This window comes from Alosa sapidissima, chromosome 20 (genome assembly GCF_018492685.1).
Source record: "Alosa sapidissima isolate fAloSap1 chromosome 20, fAloSap1.pri, whole genome shotgun sequence".
Lineage (NCBI taxonomy): Eukaryota > Metazoa > Chordata > Actinopteri > Clupeiformes > Clupeidae > Alosa > Alosa sapidissima.
Genome location: NC_055976.1, coordinates 4519110 through 4536733, shown reverse-complemented (window position 1 = coordinate 4536733; position 17624 = coordinate 4519110). Strand labels below are relative to the sequence as shown.

General features: G+C 40.7%; 1 protein-coding gene across 6 annotated transcripts; it reads left to right on the top strand.

Moving 5' to 3' along the window:
- Positions 1 to 2539: 2539 nt before the first annotated feature.
- Positions 2540 to 17249, top strand: adgrg4a (adhesion G protein-coupled receptor G4a). Of its 6 annotated transcripts, none has more exons than XM_042075505.1 (27): positions 2540 to 2646; positions 2846 to 2922; positions 3356 to 3985; positions 4438 to 4526; positions 4631 to 4689; positions 4867 to 4903; positions 5212 to 5249; positions 5365 to 5513; positions 5700 to 5774; positions 6962 to 7045; positions 7224 to 7309; positions 7396 to 7463; positions 7556 to 7728; positions 8224 to 8353; positions 11972 to 12081; positions 12486 to 12690; positions 12886 to 13051; positions 13758 to 13910; positions 14034 to 14153; positions 14363 to 14408; positions 14565 to 14665; positions 14842 to 14963; positions 15074 to 15342; positions 15560 to 15665; positions 15773 to 16056; positions 16233 to 16334; positions 16473 to 17249. In XM_042075505.1, exons 1-27 carry the CDS (start codon positions 2642 to 2644, stop codon positions 16604 to 16606), a joined length of 3618 nt encoding a protein of 1205 aa, XP_041931439.1. In that variant the 5' UTR covers positions 2540 to 2641; the 3' UTR covers positions 16607 to 17249. The 6 variants fall into 6 exon arrangements, with proteins under 6 accessions (XP_041931439.1, XP_041931441.1, XP_041931440.1 ...); XM_042075507.1 differs by having other exon boundaries at positions 4867 to 4909; positions 6998 to 7045; XM_042075506.1 differs by having other exon boundaries at positions 4867 to 4909; positions 7583 to 7728.
- The last annotated feature ends 375 nt before the right edge of the window (positions 17250 to 17624 follow it).

Here is a 17624-nt window from a genome sequence, read left to right as displayed (position 1 = left end):
CATTACACTATACATTGTTTTCACAGTTGATCTCAATACAGTATTGTACTATTATTTACATAACTTTAAATAACTTTAAGTTTAGTAATCAGTATAAAATACTGACCGTTTTTGCAAAAACAAACATGCACACACAAGAAGGGGAGCACATTTTACAACTGGCTTACCGATTTGAAGCTGTTTAAAGCTGCAAATACACTGACAACTGAAAAAAATATGCTCTAAGGACCTTCACTGGAGCAGTGCTAATCCCTCCCTTTCATAAACAACTACAGCAGCAGCAACAACAACAACAACAACATAGTGCTGGTTCCTCTCACTATATCCACCCAACACCACCATTCCTTCACTATATCCACCCAAAACCACCATTCCTTCACTATAGGCCTATCCACCCAACACCACCATTCCTTCCAGGTCTCAGCCCATCAGGGCCTCTCATTCATTTTTCATGGCACGCTACATACTTGGGTTCAGTTACACATGTCTAAATTATGCAGTAGAGCCCATGTTACTTAACACTCACTTGGGCACCAGTGGTGGTGTCACTAAAGAGATGTCATGATTTTTTGTCACAGAATACCTCTGAGACTCCAAAGCGCTAAATGGAAGGAGCTTCCTTTTCCAGTGTGCCTGCCTTCACATCCAAGGGCAAACCAAGCTGGTTGTTTCCTTTGAAAAATCTTGCACTGTAAAGGCATTGAGTTGAAGATCTCCTATAATATATTTTAGAAAAAAAACATGGGTTCATCCAAGTCAGCCATTTAGTCAAATAAGATCAAATTAGAAATAAAACGGGACTATCAGTAGCAAATGGATTAGTGGTACTTGCATTACAACTTGGCAAGTAACATTTATTATAAATTAAACATATTATTCTTAGATGGCTTGCCTGCTGTTGGCTGATGCTGTCTATGTTGGAAGTCCTTCATAGCTACACTATGCTGAAGTCACAAGGAAGCCAATTACTATTGAGCTGAACTCAACATTAACACTAGAGGGCAGTGAAAACACTGGATTGAAAGTGGTTGAGTTACAGTTTTTCTCAGTCGCTTTGGTGCCTTTCTTGAATCAACATTAGCATTTAGTTCATTTCTCAAAACAGTTAGTGCTAGTGCATCACCTGTAAAAGCACACATCTTGCTTAAAATGCTTTGTTTATGTCTCAAAAGCAAAATATTTATACCAATGAAATTGTCAGTGCAATCAAAATTACAAGTCCATACGCCATTGTTTATGTCAATATAGTCAGACTGTTTTGTCTTGTTGTCAATTTGACAGTTTACTCTGTAAGTATTTCCTAATGAACAATGCACAAGGCAGCACTATTTTCTATTTCAAAACTACAAAGTTACATTGCTATTTGTTCAAGATAGGGAGAAACTACTTTAATGATGTGCACAAGTGATAAGATGATATGGTGTGGGGCGTCCATATTCACTAATTTAATGGCGTGATTTTGTGATCAAACGATGGACGCCTGGCGCAAAGGGGTTGTTGTTATGTTTCTTAATCAGTCATGTGTGTTTTGGGCATAACATCCTTTAAACCAATGAGAATGACATCATTCTCTTTAACAGCAAGCAGTGCAACTTCAAACTGTGCATCTGTATTTGTCAGCAGTGCATTTGAAGGAATCTGCTTACGCGAGACCATATGGAACAGGAATTCCACTAAACCTTGCTTCACTAAAACCTGTTTGTGACCAGCAGAGTATAGCCTACATGCATCTGCACTTGCCTATTATTTGAACTCACAGGCAAATTGAAACAATAACTTCACTGTGGTCTCATAGTCAATGACAAAACAGTCCTACACAGTTAATTACTTTCACTATTGACTGACAAGGGGTTACCATCGAAAACATAGCCTGAAAAAAGCAAAACTTACCCCAATAATGTTTGAATGATTGAATAAAAATCCTAAGGATATTTATCCAGCAGAAGAGTTGCTGCTTACATCTCGTGACAGTGCGTCTTCAGCTGTGCTTGTGCCTTTCGCTATAGACCAGGTCTTTCTTGGTCAGTGGCGTAATTATTTTTAGAGAGTGTAAGATAGAGATTTTTGGATCATGCGCCAGACCACACCTTATGTCGCTAATTGCCACACCCCAGGGCGCAAGGTTTAATAAAGTGGAGCGCATGGTGAAAAGTTCCTCACTTTATTGAGTGTAAGATAAGAATAAGCCTTGCGCCTCGCTTTGCACCACCTCGTGCCAGGTGCATGATAGGGCCCTATAGCTTTCGTCTCTAGGAAAAAGAACGTATTCATTCAAGTATCAATTGATCAATTGAAAACGTGAATTACATCTATCTAATATACCAAAAAATCTGGTTCAGAAGAGGAAATAACAATAAACAGGACCCTCAGTGACCCTCAATTGGAAGGAGAACGGGGATCTTTTGGCTGTGTCTCTGAGTTTACTGCTTTGGTGGTGTTTAATGAGTAACCCAAAGCAGAAAAAGTGAGAGGGCGTGGAGCATAACGTGAAGAAATGGTAAACCACAGTCAGAAATGTGCAACAGTTAGGATACACATGGTCGGTCTCACAAGATACTGAACGTGTTCTCAACGTACTGAACGCATTTTATCTAGTCACAGAACGAGTTAAGATTTGGATTTTGAGAGCAGGGATGTCCTAATGCAGTAAGTGATTACAAGTGATGACTTTATATGATTTTGATTAGTCTTTTCTTAATTTAGACACAAAAAAGAAAAAAAAAAACTTCAGTGAGTATGCTTGCTGGACTAGACTAGTTTCTCAAAATGTGTACTGTATGTTGTTCAGATTCAGATTATCAGGAAATGGAAACATAAGACCATTTGTGTTTTACTATTTTACTAGAATGAAGATGGACTCGATACGGGTTCATATGTCCATAACCACTTGGTTATGGATCACCAGCCTTCATATGTGCTCAGGTACTTGAAAGGTTTATAAGAAGTCTGAAAATACTGTCATCTGGCTATTGTCTACACTGGCATTTGACATCTGTTTTATTTATAATTGCTATGCCTTTCTCTATTAGTCTATTAAAAGTGTGTTAGTTTTTTTCCTGAAGTAATTGCACTTTCAAGCTTTTGAAATAATTCCAATAATAGAATACAGTCTTGTATACATTCTGAGCATAGATACAGGCATGACAAGATGACTGCCAATTGAAAAAAAAAATCCAAATTGACCGTTATAGTTAGGATTTCTTAAGTTAAGATGAGATAGGTGGTCTGAGATAAGATAGGACACAGCCATGAGTTTAGGAATTGCTTCAGTAATAGGAAGATAGGATGTTTAACAATCTAAGTTAAGGACAGTTAGGATATTTTTCTGTAATGAGGCCCCTGATTCTTTTGTCAGGTTCACCAAACCTGAGTTACTGGGGGAGGAAGGTGAGTTTAATGGGACAGCCGTGCTACTGGCAGCTGAGTGACCGTTGTGTGGTGCCCGAACTCAAGGAACTGAGCGTTTGCATAACCTTCCAGCGGGACCTCGGCACGTCCGACTGGACTGCATTTGACTACAAGCAGCGTGGCAAGCTAAGTGTGGAGCTGGGTCTAACGGGCAGCAGAAAGCAGCTAAAGGTCTGGCTCTTTGGAAAGGAGAACACGGTGGACCTGGTGGAGGACCTTGCACTTCACCAGTGGCACACCATCTGCCTGACCTGGTCAGCCACAGCCAAGAAGCTGCAGGTGTATCTCAATGACAGCAGCCTGAAAGAAATCCACATCAACGGATCTCAACTGGCTGGCTGCGGCATGCTGACTCTGGGGGTGTCGCACAACGTGCTGGGGGGCGTCATGAACTACGAGACAGGGAAGGAGCTGATGGGGAGCGCCACGCTCTTCCGTATGTGGAGCCGAGTGCTGGCTGGCGCGGAGCTGGCTGCCCTGCGGTGTGTGGAGGGCGACGTGGTGAGATGGAGCCAGCGGGACTGGAGCAAGTCTGCCAGCTACTGCAAGGCTGAGCCGGACTCCAACCTCATATGCGGTAAAGAAAAAACTTTTTCACTAAATGTTGCCATGTCAACCAGCCCTATAACATTTAAATATGATATGATTTATTTTACTCCAGACCATAGAAAAATGGATGTGTAGCCTACTAAACATACCACAGAGCTACCAGTACAGAACTAATAGTCTGGTGAATCATGCAGAAGGAATGAAACAAATCTAACTGTAGTTAACTGACTGGCCTCATTAAAATCCAGGGAGAGAATGACATGGACACTAAATTAGTCCCTGCACTTTAGCATGTTCAATGTTTCAAAACAACTTCACAGTTGTCTGCACAATATGCCTCAGTATGCCTTGAATCTCAGTGATTATTTCAGTGTTTGTTTATATCATATTCTCCAGTGTGATACATGACCTGAGAACAATAAACACACCAACATATTGTTATGAATGAACTAATATTATGAAACATATGAAAACTCTCAGAATGGCAGAAGTATGAGATTGCAATGATTGTTTCCATCGAATCAAAGCTGCAAGAAAAAGAAAAGCTGAAGATCATTTTGCAGAATTGGGTAAGTGAGATGACAAAGTCATCATCTAATATTTGATCGGTCATGATTATTATTTGCAGTTGTCATTAATTCATGGTTGTGTATGTATTGACTCCTTGATGCAGTTTAAGGATACATTCCACTCTAACATCTCAGTTCATGGCATATTCATCTCATCTTCACGGTACTTAAAGCATACAATTTTCATTCATGGTCATATTGCTGTTCATACCAATTTATAATGAAATATAGAGGCACACATGTATAATTATTACACACATCCCATGTAATGCCAAACCAGTAATTATATCTTTTGTATATCACAAGTTATATCTTTTGACCTTATTTGTGTTTCAAATAGGCAACAACTGGACTTGGAACTTGGAGAACAACTGGAGGTGCAGGTTATTATTGAGCTTCCATTTCATATTCCACAACGAATAAAAACAATGTTACCTTGACAGCATTAAGTCACTCACACAGCATGATAAGGGAAATGATCAAAGATGACCAGCAGTCAACAGCAAATGTGAACACTGTTAAAAAAGAAAAAAAAAGAAAAGCTTTATGTATATCATAATATCAGAGAACATGGGGCATGCAAATTGTTCTGCTTTCATTTGTTTAGATGGGAAAGCAAAGCCTTTGCAAATGACTTGTGACTATTATTACCTCTGAAACATGTATTTATTTATTTTTTCTGCAGGGAAGCAGAGTATCATCCAATGGAACCACTGCACAAAGGTTCAATTTCAAAAGACAAAAAAAATATGTTTTCAAACACAAACCCAATGTGTACCGTTGTGATGAAATGGTGTATATATTATGGAAGCTATATTCCAGCTTTGTTCATGTGTAGGTATGACTGCTTGGTCCATGTGGAGGTCACACCTAAGAAAGATGTGTGGGCAGTCCAAGAGGAGATCCAGAGGTGTCTCTCACCTCCATATCACCATGCCGATGGGGTTGTGAAGGCCAGTCCTGGGTCCTTAACTGTTATTTCTGTTGGTAAGCTTAAAGCTTATATTTAAGGCTGACATCAGTTTCTAATGTAGACTGAAAGCAACCTTTAGATTGGAGTGGTCACACATTAGCCCTGGCCTTCAATGATAGTTTCCAGCGTAACCATAGACCTTGAATAGTTGGCTGGTAGTTTTATAGCTGAGAGTTCGTTTTCTTTACTTGTCTATCTAGAGGAATTGTCCAATAATACTGAGAGTCCTCTACACACCACTGGTCCCCCAGCTCTGTCTACTGCCTCTACCACAGGTAAGTGTCCAGCCCTGTTCAAATAAAATGCTACATATTCAGAGAACATGGAAATGACAAATGGAAATCCTACCTCAGTTGAGTAGGCGCTCTGGGTCCATGAAAAAAACAATGTCTCAATGTTACATTAAGGGGCCGTCTACACGATGCTGTTTTTTTTTAAAAACTTGCGTGTACACGACGCCGGCAGTTTAGGAGACTGTAACCAATAGTTTTTGTAACCGTGTTCCGAGGTGGGAATTTTTCTTTGCATCTTTTATATCCACTATGCTAAGTAACGGGATCAACACAACAATGGGTTATCTCAACCCAGAATAATGGGTTGTTTATTTAACCCAGCATATGGGTTGAAATTGAAACATTGTTTAATTACATTTACATAATGATCATTCTCTGATAGTGTTTGGTTTATATTTTTAACCCAGCCTGTTGGGCTACATGTTTAACCAGCGGCTGGGTTGACTGAAGAGACAACTGGATTATTTCACTCAACAAATCCACTGGTTCACTTTTAAAAAAGGCTTTGCTTGTACAAACTAAAGTTATTTATTTAGCCTACTTACTGGAAAGTCACACCTTCTGATAACAGCTTTTAATTTACGGCCTAATAAAGATAATCTTGAAAATGCAGTGAAATAAATCAGTTCAACAAAATTATTAATTGACAGTTTTTTTTTAATTAAAGTAATGTTATATACTTTTCCACCATAAAGAAAGGCAGATTCCACTGTCAGTTTGGGGGGTAAGGTTCAGACCTGTAAATCAAAGAAAAAAGGCCTGAATTAATCACTGTTTTTTTTTTTTTAAATTAGTCAGGAATAGCAAGAGAGGCTTATGGAACTTCAGACTCCCATGAGTGATAATCAGCTAATGATGAGGACAAACATTTAAAATCCATCAGGAGACATAATGTTAGCACAATGCACTCTGAAACCATGACCACCACCTAACATTGTGGAGATATCATTGAATTTAAAATGCTTTCGATGCTTGAGGGCACCTCTGTCATTGTGATCGACAAACAATAAACTGAATCATGTTGAAAAACTGCATATTATAAAGGCCACAGACATGTAAATATTTACATGTATAAAATTTATGTAAGGTTTTTAAGATGCAATCTATTCTGAATATGTAATGTGGTTGTGTGGTGAGTGCTCTTAAAGCCTCTGGCTTTTCTTTACTAGTTCAGCTGCCATCATGCACCTCTGTGCCCTCCTCAGTTGCAAAGGAAATTCCTGATCTATGTAACCCTGACTACACAGATGGGTGTAAGTGATCCTTCAGCACGCAACATGGTGTTTTAATTAGGCTACCTCATCAAAATAATGGGTGAAATATTCAACTGATCAACTGAATATCATATTTATTTGAAAAAAGTGTGAAATATGGAAAAAATGTAAAAAAAAGTTAATGGGAATAATAATTTGATATAATATATTTCTCAAGTTTTCCAGGACACATTTTACAGAGTGATATTGAACGCAAGCATCAACATCACACCCACCAACCCAGAGAACTCCATTCAAAACTGGGTGAGGGAACCAACTGCAAACCATAAATAGAATATGTAATAATATACTGATCAAACATGTTCACTGATTGGTTATTTGGGTTTCAGCTAAATGTTACATTGAATCCAAATCACATGACGGTATTAAACTTTGTGATGACGCCAGAGTTGCCTATGTAAGTGATCATTTACCATATACTGACCAAAGTTTACACACCTCAGTGAATAAAGCTGACATGTCTATTATCACCATATTTTTTTGTAACAGATCGGAGAAATTCTTAATCCTTCACAGATACACCTGCACATTCCATGTGCAGGCACAATCTCTTAATGTGACAGAGACTAAGAAGCTCATCGTTAGCCTTCTCACAAAACCATACACCACTGGATCCGAGTTTATTGAAGTCCTACCTGGCCACATCAACGTCTCACACATAGGTATGTTAGAGATGTGAAGGAAAGTCAAAACTGCATCATACTCTCCCACAGTTGTTTGCTCTGATGTAGCCCAAAGTTGTTACACTGGCCAGCTAACCTGCAAATTTGTTGTGGACCAGATGGCTGAATAAACAGATTTAGGCTAGAATATGTGTCTAGATAGAACATCTGGACCTCTGTACGGAATTTGTAGTGGAATCTCTGAAGACCCCCAAAAGCAATTTTAGCATCAAATATCAAGACCACAAATGTCTTTGAAGTTAAACTCCAAGGGCAAAATTAGAACCTACTGGATGGTTCATCTGTTCAGGAGTGGCTCCTTTGGTGCTCCCTCCACACCTCACATCCACACACCTCAACATTGACTAACACAGACCAAGCACTAGCCAAACAGAGGCAGAACAGACACTTCACCATACTGTCTCCGCCCAATCTCTTCCCTGGCCCTGACACGGCTCTCATTATGTGACCTTCCTGCTGTGCTTGCCCCTGCAGCCCCAGGCTCCTGCCCTGACCATGACCAGCACACCCTGCAGGGCCTGTTTCCCTGGCCCAAGACGGAACCTCAGGACACGGCCATCGTCCTCTGTGAGAAGAACCAACTAGAAAAAGCTACCAGGTTCTGGTAAGGGACACACAGGGGTGGGGAAAGGGGTTTGTGATATGTGCAAATGAATGAAATCTCCATAGTGTTTGTAGCAGGCAGTGACTACAATATAGTTATAATATAGTATAGATATTATCAAATCAGGTAGAATGATGACAATTGAACTGGATTGAATGTGGAAAGGGTAAATATTCTCCCTCCTTGCAAACTATTTTGAAAGCAGAGCAAATTGCAGATTGTGGCCTAGGTCTCAGAAAGGGCAGGAATAGTTTGCATCTGGACTGGAGTCTGTTTTAGTATGAATTCGTTTATTTGCACCTTGCCCCTCACTTCATAAGGGAAGTTGTCAGATAGCTGCCTATGACACACAGATAAGATAGTGTTGGTGACTCACTTGCCCTTGTTTGGCTTCTCCCAGTCAGGAAATTGGTAAATTCATTATGAAATCTCTAACCAAACTGTAGATATCTAGCCTGGCTAACGACAAACCTCATCTCATTGAGATGGGGTCTGGGAACTACACATTCATTTTCTTGTATTTAAAACGTGGTTTATGAATGCCAAGAGCCGTTTATTGGGCGCTACGAATGTATATCAAATGTGTCTGTACGTAGCTCATAACCGCTTCGGTGTGTCGTCATCGTCTTGCTGTCCCCCCTCCGTTCTGTGATTGGCTCCTTCGTTGAGGTGAAAACGAAGTCAATGGAATCCAGACTGCCTAGCAGCGTGAATAAAATTGCGCGCGTAAGGCAGCATGGGAAAACCCAGGCTAGTAGATATCTGCATTTGCATGGCATTATTACTAATCACTCTGTATTTGAAGGCTATATTTTCACACATTCTTTTTAAAGCCTGCAGTTGGAAAGTCTGACAGATTGAGGGGACTTAGCCAAAATTTTGAAGGTTTACAACTCTAATACCCCTCCCCCACTACCACCGAGCACCCTCTCATCGAGTTTGTGCTCGTCAGCGCGCACCAGACTGCACCAGACTGTGATTGACAGTCAGATCTCACACAGCTCTGCTCTGATTGGACCAGAAGAACCGGGAGCTGTGGATTTTTGCAAAACAAATAACAGGCTCTAGGTGGAGGTAGAAGGGTTTTTTTTTCTAAAACTGGCTGATTTATGTTGTTCTGTCGGAGTGTCGGTTTCAGTGAATATGATCAAAAAAATCTTGCCAACTGCAGCTTTAATGATAATATATACTGTGTGTATCTTCACTGAGCCTGTGCATTTCAGTAGCTATCAAGAATAGTCCCTCCTGATAGATAGATAGATAGATAGATAGATAGATAGATAGATAGATAGATAGACAGACAGACAGATAGATGGACAGATAGATAGATATAGATACTTTATTGATCCCCAAGGGGAAATTCAAGTAGACATCACACACAAAATACACATACACAGAATGATAAAATAACAAATCCACATGACTCATATGGACAGTATAAAGACATTAAATCAAATATCCACATGAATGTACTAAGGGATGTATAAACATGAGTCGCTTGCAGTTACAGGGCAGGGACTGACCCTGTGATTCAGTATGCAGTGGTAAGGTGCTCTATGAGGTGTGTGTCATGGTGGTAGTGCAAATGAGTCCAACAGTGCAACCGTGCAGGGTTAAAGTCTAGAGACCAGCATTAAATATGGACAATATAAGAGAAAAATGTAAACATAGTAATATAAGGGTGATAGCAGAAGTTCTTCTATAATTCTGCTATAATCCACTTCACTCTATACTGTTGAGAAGATACAGTATGATCTAATTAAGTGTTGAAAACTGTTTGAGTTAAACAATGCACTATGCATCATTAACCTTATCCACAAAGTTTACATTTTATTTCCATATATACAAGGTTCTCCGGATGAAACCTGTGTGCTCATGGCATATATGAAGTGTTCTATTTACAAAGAATTACCATGACACCTGTTTCCACTGTGAGTGCTGTATCAACATTCTCCTTCGTAAGCAAGCCTCTTCTGAGTCACTGTGCACACCTTTTATTACAGGACACGGCACTCAGTATCTCTCTGTTAATATACCAACCTATAGCTTTATGAATTTACACTAGTTTAGCTGAATGGAAAACATTCATGGAACATATTAATCATCTGTTGCATGGTGTTGCCATATGGTAACAATTAATTAATTTTATTTGTTTCTAATTTAACACAAAACCTATAACTTATAACCTGTACTATTAATTTGTGAAAAATAAAGGTTTAGGTTTATTACATTAGAGGCCAAAGTTCAAGGGTAAATGGGGTGACCGTTCTCTCCTGTCACTGTAAATAGTGTAAAAAGTGGGATGGGGCATCCAAGTCATGCCCAGTGTGTGCCTACAGTATGAAACCTACAAGGGACCCCTAGATCATGTTGACCCTGTGTGTGGGACCCTAGATATGGATGAGGCAGGATGGTATGGTATGGCAGATGTGTGAAGCATATCTGTCTCGTGTGTGTGTGCGGAATGGATTTGCACACTTTAGGGTTCTTTGAGTGTGAGTCATCACTTCAGCAAAGAGGGACTGAATTAAGACTATACACAACATCTATTCAGCAGACGTTTTTATCCACAGGGACTTACAGTACATATGTATTATATAGCAACTCAGGGTGAAGTGCCTTGCTCAAGGGTACAATGGTGGAAGCCAGGAATTGAACCCACAACTTTTCTGGCTACTACATGCTAGCCCAGTTCCTTAACCACTACCCTACCACCACCCAAATAAGATATTGTATCACTTTATAGCATTAGGACTGTATCTAGATGTATCAGAGCATAACTAAGATAGGCTTCATTTAGTTTGTTTCAAAAAGATTCATAATGAAATAAATAAGAAGAAAATATGGATTTTACAGCACTCTCCACAATTAAACATTGTTACTATATGGAAAAATGTACTGCTACCCTCTATAAAAAAAATATTTTTTATTTAAATCATTAGACCAAACAAAACACACCAGAGAGGTATCTCACCCCTTCCCTTCCGTGCCAGTGGAGTTTCCCCAGAGAAACTCCACAGAGGGTTTTAGTTTAGTTTGGGGGACAGGCTGCCCCCACTTTGTTTCCAGTTTCCGGGCTGTCTACAGAGACCATTTTTTTACAGTGTACCCATGAGATGAGCAGCTAGCGGGTGGTGAGGAGATGTTTGCTGAATGTAAAAAAAATATTAGGGGCTTAAAAATCGCTTACAATCGCTGACTGCACCTTTAATGATAACCATGCAATAATGTTCTAATTAAATGAGTGGGGCCACATAGTTTATTGGTCTGTGTGCTGACAATAACTGCCCAAGTAATAATGGCATTGTTCAAACTCAGCTCTGGAACATTGTGCCCAGAGGCTGTAAATGCAGCCGGGCAAATGTGAGTGTACTTGGGTAACACACGGCATTTACCTGCAGAACAGCTTGTTCCCTCGAATGATGATCCACAGACAAAGGTGCACATCATTCACAGTCCATGTCTTGTCTAGTTCAACTCAAAAGCATGATGTAAGCTAAAAAAATATCTTAAAACCAAACCTTATGGAATTGTATCCTTTATGAGTCTGAATAAATATTTGGTCTGAGATAAAACAATGAGTAAATACTAAGAATTCAATACTTGATATTCCCTCAGTAAACTGGATGGCATGACTGATATAGCCATGTGGGAACCTCCAGATCTGAGCTCATGCGAAAGGATTGTGGACGGCATCGCTGACTTGGATAAGGTCAATGTCACAGCAAGTAAGAATAGGGCATGTGTTCATACTTGCCTCTGGCTAATACAAGTTCTTGGATTTGAAAAAAAGTTCAGATTCAATCAGTGTTTTTCATTGTAAAATGTTAAATGTTTTAAGACCAATACTGCAGATGCCAGAGGGATAATGGGAATTGCTCCTGTGTCTTCTGTGTATTTTGATACTTTGTAGTGGATCTATGCAGTTATTACCAATTTAGAAGGTCTAAACATGTAAACAAATCGCTAAAAAGTGCACAGTAATATTATGAACACTACATATTATTCAGTTATAGGGCTAGAAGCATTACTAAAAATTTTACTAAATTTTTTTCAGTGCACCAAAAAGCATATCATCATCAGGCTTTTATGTGTATTAATTTTCATAATCGTTTGGTCCTGTTTTCCTTAGATAATTCCGGTGAGGTAGTGGACTTGATCGGTAGTCTGGTCAGTAACCAAACAAACCTCAGTCATTCTGAGCTGGACACTGTGCTGAACAAACTGGAGGATGTGGTAGCCATCAGCCCAATCTCACCAAATATGGGAGAGAATATCATGGAAATCCTCTCAGACATACTTCATTGCAAAGCCGATCTGGTTTCTTTTACCAACAAGTGAGGCTGCATGACTGTGTGACTGTACTAACCCACAGTTATTGATCCAGATGATTAAATGTCAAATTGAGAATTCAGTAAAAGTTCAGTGAAAGCTAGTTCTGCTTTCAATATAGGTTTCTGCATATTGTTCTGCCATTGCTGTCTATATTCTGTTCCTTACCTCAACTGGAAATCTCTGTTGGCTTCTGGCAGAATCCTTGGAGTCATAGAAAGTGTTGGAGATCAGATGGACTTTAACGGGGAGACTCACAACATGACCGTCCCATCGATGGCCTTGCAGCTTGTCAACGTTAACTCTAGCCAGTTCCGGGGCCTGACATTTGGCGTATCTTCGTTCACGAGTGACAATTCCCCACAGGTGAGAGGAATCAATCCGTAGTGTTGGCTGAAGGTGTGGTATATTTCACACCTGCAGAATGACCACAAAGCCACATGATTCACCTCCAGATTAATGAGCTACAGCTTGAATTTGGAGGGCATCCTCAAAGGCAGTGTGGTGCTGTGTAAACATCCCTCTGAATGACCCTTGCCTTCATAAAGAGTTAACCTGCTGGGGGCACATCAATAAAGCTAACCCACAGTACACTAGCCCACTGACTCTATATGGCTATTCAGTTTGACCTCAGTGTGAACTCTGAAGGTGCATGAACTTATAACTGCCCATAGATGTTCATACACTAGTTACAGGATTACAAGCTACTAGGAACATTTTGAACTTCAGCTACACTTTTAGAACTCACCACTCACCACGACACTATGACACTTTTTGTATGCCTTTATAAGCAACTACTGTACTTTTGCTATCATATTCAAATTCATTTCGATAGGACATGTTAATGTACTGTAAGGGACGGATAAACTTCAAACAGTTGTCATACCTACAAACCATCCTGGCTATGCACTATTAATGTTTGGGTCGGAACATCCCATGAAAATGGACTGTTAGTTCAGTGGACAAATAAATATACTATATCCTTTCAAATGTTTCTAAACAAGCCACCTTTGTGGTTATCTGCATCAGGAAGTTTGCACAGATGATGATTGGCCTCTCTTGTCTGTTGTAGATTTTTGTGAATGAGACGTTTGTGGAGAAGCCTTTCACAGGGGCCGTGGCGTCCATCTCCTTGCCCTCTGTCCTGGAAAACTTCTTCCCTCAGAACAACACCGTCAGGCCCCGCATCCAGTTTCAGTTCTTTGACTCTGGTGGCCTATTCAAGGTGTGGAATTTGTTCTCACAGTTTTCAATTAGTAGTGTTTTGAATGTCTTTGTGAATGAGTTATACAGTGAAAAGTCCCATTTAGTTTATTTGAATAAAAATTTAGATTTTTTTCATTGGCAGAATCCTCATGATAATATGACACTAAACACATATGTGGTGTCAGCCAGTGTCACCAACATTAATGTCAGTAACCTTCACCAACCTATCATCATCACTCTTCGTCATCTTAACAGGGTACAGGTATGTGAGTCAGTATCAAAACTAGGGACATCAGAACAATTTTAGTTATCATAACTGCTTGTTGTAATGATCAGTCTCACACACACATAAACTCACACACACAATTACATGTTTTTATGAACTTCCACATAATAAAAAAGCCATCAAGATTGTGCATATGTTTCTGTGAGGAATGAGGAACCCCATCACCTTCTCCACTTCTGTAACAGGCTCAAGACCAGCGGATGTGTGTCTACTGGGACGTCAGCAAGAGTGGTATATGTTCTCTATTGATTGTTCCTTTTTAGAACTAATATTTACCCACAGAACCATATTTGGATTTATGACTGTCTGGAAAATACATACCGTGCCATACACTTTGCATACGCATGTTGGCGATGCTTGCTAACCTCTGGTGTGGTGTTTACATAGGTGGTGGAGGCTGGGAGAGCCAGGGGTGTGTGATGTGGAACACCGATGACTTCCAGACCACCTGTCAATGTAACCATCTCACCCACTTTGGAGTGTTGCTGGTGAGCTCCACTGGCACTCGGCCTCCTCTCGCACATGTTCATCTCCCACATCCCCCTACTGCCCACCATGAGCACACACACCGGGCCTCACAAAGAGTGATTTCCTGGAGAGTCTTCACTGAACCACCATGCGTACAGTACATACTGCTCCATACACATTCATGTCTTTCTCACAGGATGTATCCAAGGCTCCGATCAGTGAGTTAGATGAGCAGATCCTGGTCATCCTCTCATTTGTAGGCTGTGGCCTGTCCTCCGTCTTCCTGGGTGTGACCCTGCTGACCTACTTGGCCTTTGAGTGAGTGACTCCTCCACATGGACTGACCCGTCCAGTCCTGATCAGACCAGTCTGGCAAAAAACGTTGTGTTCTGAAAAACCTGATCTCTAATCCCAATCTGCTGCCGTAGGAAACTGCGTCAGGATTACCCATCCAAGATCCTGATCAACCTGTGCGTAGCTCTGCTGGGCCTGAACCTGGTCTTCCTGGTGAACTCCTGGCTGGCCTCGTTTGATAGCAGAGGTCTCTGTGTGGGAGTGGCAGCCATCCAGCACTTCTTTGTCTTGGCGTCCTTCACGTGGATGGGGTTAGAAGCCCTCCACATGTACTTTGCCCTGGTGAAAGTCTTCAACGTCTATGTGCCCTCATACATCCTCAAGCTCTGTGCTTTTGGATGGGGTAAGAATGAAAAGATTAATACTGTATAGATGAATTTTAACATATGGGATTGTAACTCATTTAAAGTAGTATTTAGAGTAGTTCTGCAATTGTGAAACATAGTGTGGGCCGACTGTTGTGAGTTTTTTAATAGATATTTTGATATCTATTTTGAGAAGGTTTGAATTTGAAATACAATGAACTATTTCAAACTATTTTGTTGGCTTTATGTGTGCAGGATTACCTGCTACGATTATTATTCTGATTCTGGCTATAGACAAGGATATATATGGCAGTGAATGGGATGAAGATTCCCAAAACCCCCTCCAAGACACGTCACCATTGTAAGTAAGACAATTAAGATAGGACAGATCATTCCTTTCAGTAGTACGAAGAGAAGACCTTCATGAATCAATCAGGATATGTGACATGACATAATGTCTTCCACCAGCTGCTGGGTGCAGAATGACAACGCGTTCTATGTCTCTGTCATGGGCTTCATCATCCTGGTCCTGCTGTGCAACATGTCCGTGTTCGGAGTGGTTCTGATCCAGATCCGTAGGATGCAGGCCAACAAGATCAGCAGCAGCAGCACCAGCGGGCTGGCGCATGACCTGCGCGTCGTCGCTAGCCTCACCTTCCTCCTGGGCCTCACCTGGATCCTGCCCTTCTTCAGCTGGGGGATGGCCGCCATTGTCTTCACATACCTATTCGCCATCCTTAACACCCTCCAGGGTAGGACATCCTGACTTTTTTGGGGAGAGAATTTTCATGTGTACTGGGAGACACTGTTTGTAGACAGGAAGTGCGTGAAAGTGCAGGAAAAATAAAGCCTTTACCCCGATCAAACTGATCCCAGGACTGTTCTAATGAGGTTAATAATGCGTTGACTAGATGTGACTTTTCAACAGGCTTCTTCATATTCATCTTCCACTGTCTGATGAAGGAGAATGTTCAGAAACAGTGGAGGATCCACTTATGCTGCGGGCCCCTCAGACCAGAAGACTACTCTGGTAAGGGAGCGTTGTCTGAATCTGGAGCAGGAGGGTGTTGGCACAGTATGATAACTGAGACGCTTACACACAATTGCAAAACAAATCTGGTCAGCTATTTTGATAATATCTTCAATAAAATGATCTTCTTCCTTTCAGACTGGAGCCGCTCCGTGACAGGTGAGGGCCGTGGGAGGCAGGTGCGTTGTCCATCGGTCAAATCAGAGGACACCAGCTCCATGAGGAAGATCTCGGACACCTCCATTTCAAGTGTCAATCAAATTATTGCCTGACCTGACAAACCCCTCCTCCCAGCCATGTGTTTTGGTAGATGTACTTGAAATGGTGTTTTTAAGTGACTTGTCTAGTTGATGTGAAAATGTCTGAATCAAAGAGCATCTTCAAGTAAAGTAATGTCACTGTTGATGTCTGTGAACTTAACTTTGAGCATTGTGTTGAGCAGTTTCTCATTAGCTACTATAGGCATCAATGCCTATCAGTGTATGTCAGAGTATAGCCATAATATCAGTTTATATTAGAACTGTAAATAAAACCGCCGTGCAGAGTATAATGGTGCCTGTGGATCAAAGCAGTGCTGAATGAGGAAGTTAGTGATCAGGTCCACAGATGCCCTTTTGGGTTCCCCAGTCTGAGAATGACCTTCCCCCCCCCCAGCTCAGTGGCATATCAGGCTCCCTAATGTCCCATCGCAGCATGTCATGTCCCATCAGGTCATGCCTCAGCAGATGTGTGGTGGGCAGACAGTTTCAGAAGATGGACCAGCAACCCAGACTGGTACTCATTTTAGTCCAACCTACTCCAGCTTTATACTGGTACACATTACATGTACTGAGGTGCAATATTGTTGCTGTCAATATATGTCCATACATGTATATGTCATTACTGTATGTGTCATTCAATCTGTATGAAAAAGGTTTTGCACACAATAATGCTTGTGGAGATAGAAGAGTTCCATCATGTATTTATAAATAAATGCGAGAATCAATAGACTGCTGGTGAAGTGGATTCTATATGACATGAGTTTCAGATTTTGACAGGAAGTCTGTGGATTGCATACTTTCAGAAAGAGTGAGTATATATTCAAGGTATACACAGCATTTTTACAAAACCTACAAAATGTGAACGTGGTGATGTAATTCTAATCATATTCCATGTAATCTTTTAGTGGCACAGCCTGTTGCACCTAGCACCCATGGGCAGCAGAAATTAATATCATCGCAATATAATCTCCAACTGTAGACAGAGGGCAAAGTGATACAGCAAATAAAGTTGATTAAAAAGCTGTAGACT

Bases quoted from the DNA above. Each gene is read 5' to 3' on its own strand.
- adgrg4a (XM_042075503.1), top strand. The intron at 13,052-13,757 runs GTGAGAGGAATC...TGTCTGTTGTAG, and splicing joins CGAGTGACAATTCCCCACAG to ATTTTTGTGAATGAGACGTT. The intron at 14,154-14,362 runs GTATGTGAGTCA...CTTCTGTAACAG, and splicing joins GTCATCTTAACAGGGTACAG to GCTCAAGACCAGCGGATGTG.